We start from the raw sequence: 1,084 nt of genomic DNA, 5'->3' as shown, positions 1-1,084 counted from the left end.
AGTGAGGGTGGGCAGGAGTCGAGCTGGGCAGAGAGGAAGGAGGGGCTTCCCAAGGGGCAAAGGGAGCCCAGGCCTAGCGTGAGCTTCCCAGGGTAAGGAAAGGACACGGGAGGGCAGAGGTCCCCACCGGGGCAGGAAGAGAGAGTATCGGAGTTCAGGCCATGGATGACTCTGTCCAGGGAGGCGGCAGGGGTGAGGAGCCCTGTGCTGGGAGGAGGAAGGGGAGGAAGGAGAGGCCAAGGGCCTGATGTTCCGGTGTCCTGGCCTTGATGACCGGGGAGCCTCTCCCCTGCGCAGCTTTCCCGGGGGTGTCAGATTCTCCCCCCACCCTGCCCTGAACCCCGAGAGGCTGCAAATGAAATATGAAATGAGATAATGAGATAGGATTTCCGATGGACCCAAGGATGTTTATTGAGGGTTTATGGGCGTCATGAAGAAGGCTGGGATAAGCAGCGGTGGGAGGGGAGACCCCTCCTGCGATCCTGTGGCTCCAGACCCCAGGGGGCGTGGGGGGCCCTAAGAACATCCCGCGGGGGTCACGCTCTTCTCCACGGTGCTCCCCTCGTGCGTGACCTGGCAGGTGAACGCGCTGCGAGGTCCCCACTGCCGGGCGGACAGGCTCAGGAGGCTGCTGGCCGCGTACCTGCCATTGCTCTGCTTGGAGGGCTGGGAGGTCTCCACGCCCTGGGAAACTGGAGTGCCGTTCACCTTCCAGGCCACCGTCACGGAGCCCGGGTAGAAGTCGCTGATCAGACACACCAGGATGGCCTTGCCGGCTCTGAGCATCTCACGGGAAGGGGCGAACAGGGTGATGGTGGGGGTGACCTTGGGCTGACCTGTGTGGGCAGGGAAGGGGTGAGATGACGCAGAGTCCGGGGCGTTGGAGAGCTCCGCCTCCCTGCCTGCATCACCGGGACTGTCCAGGGGTGGCTTTTTCTGGCACCCGGGGGTGAGGTGGGGTGGGGTGGGCCTCCTTCTTACCTCCTCCCTTCCTTTCCCATAGAGCCCCTGGATGGCAGACACCCTGCCCCTTCCGACAGTCCCTTCCCAGTGGCCTGCCCCCCCCCCATGCCCCACTTTCCCC

General features: G+C 64.3%; 1 protein-coding gene across 1 annotated transcript in view; it reads right to left on the bottom strand.

Annotated features, from left to right (window-relative positions):
• Positions 1 to 408: 408 nt before the first annotated feature.
• LOC102486357 (immunoglobulin lambda-like polypeptide 5) overlaps positions 409 to 1,084 on the bottom strand; it is a 4,017-nt gene continuing 3,341 nt past the window's right edge. Inside the window, exon 3 of the mRNA XM_027770816.1 lies at positions 409 to 836. Within this exon, the coding sequence (XP_027626617.1) occupies positions 517 to 836 (320 nt within the window). The 3' untranslated portion in view covers positions 409 to 516. The remainder of the gene's footprint in view (positions 837 to 1,084) is intronic.

This window comes from Tupaia chinensis, unplaced genomic scaffold (genome assembly GCF_000334495.1).
Source record: "Tupaia chinensis unplaced genomic scaffold, TupChi_1.0 Scaffold000024_1, whole genome shotgun sequence".
Lineage (NCBI taxonomy): Eukaryota > Metazoa > Chordata > Mammalia > Scandentia > Tupaiidae > Tupaia > Tupaia belangeri.
Note: the sequence above shows the minus strand (reverse complement) of the source record. Positions and strands in the feature narration are given on the sequence as shown.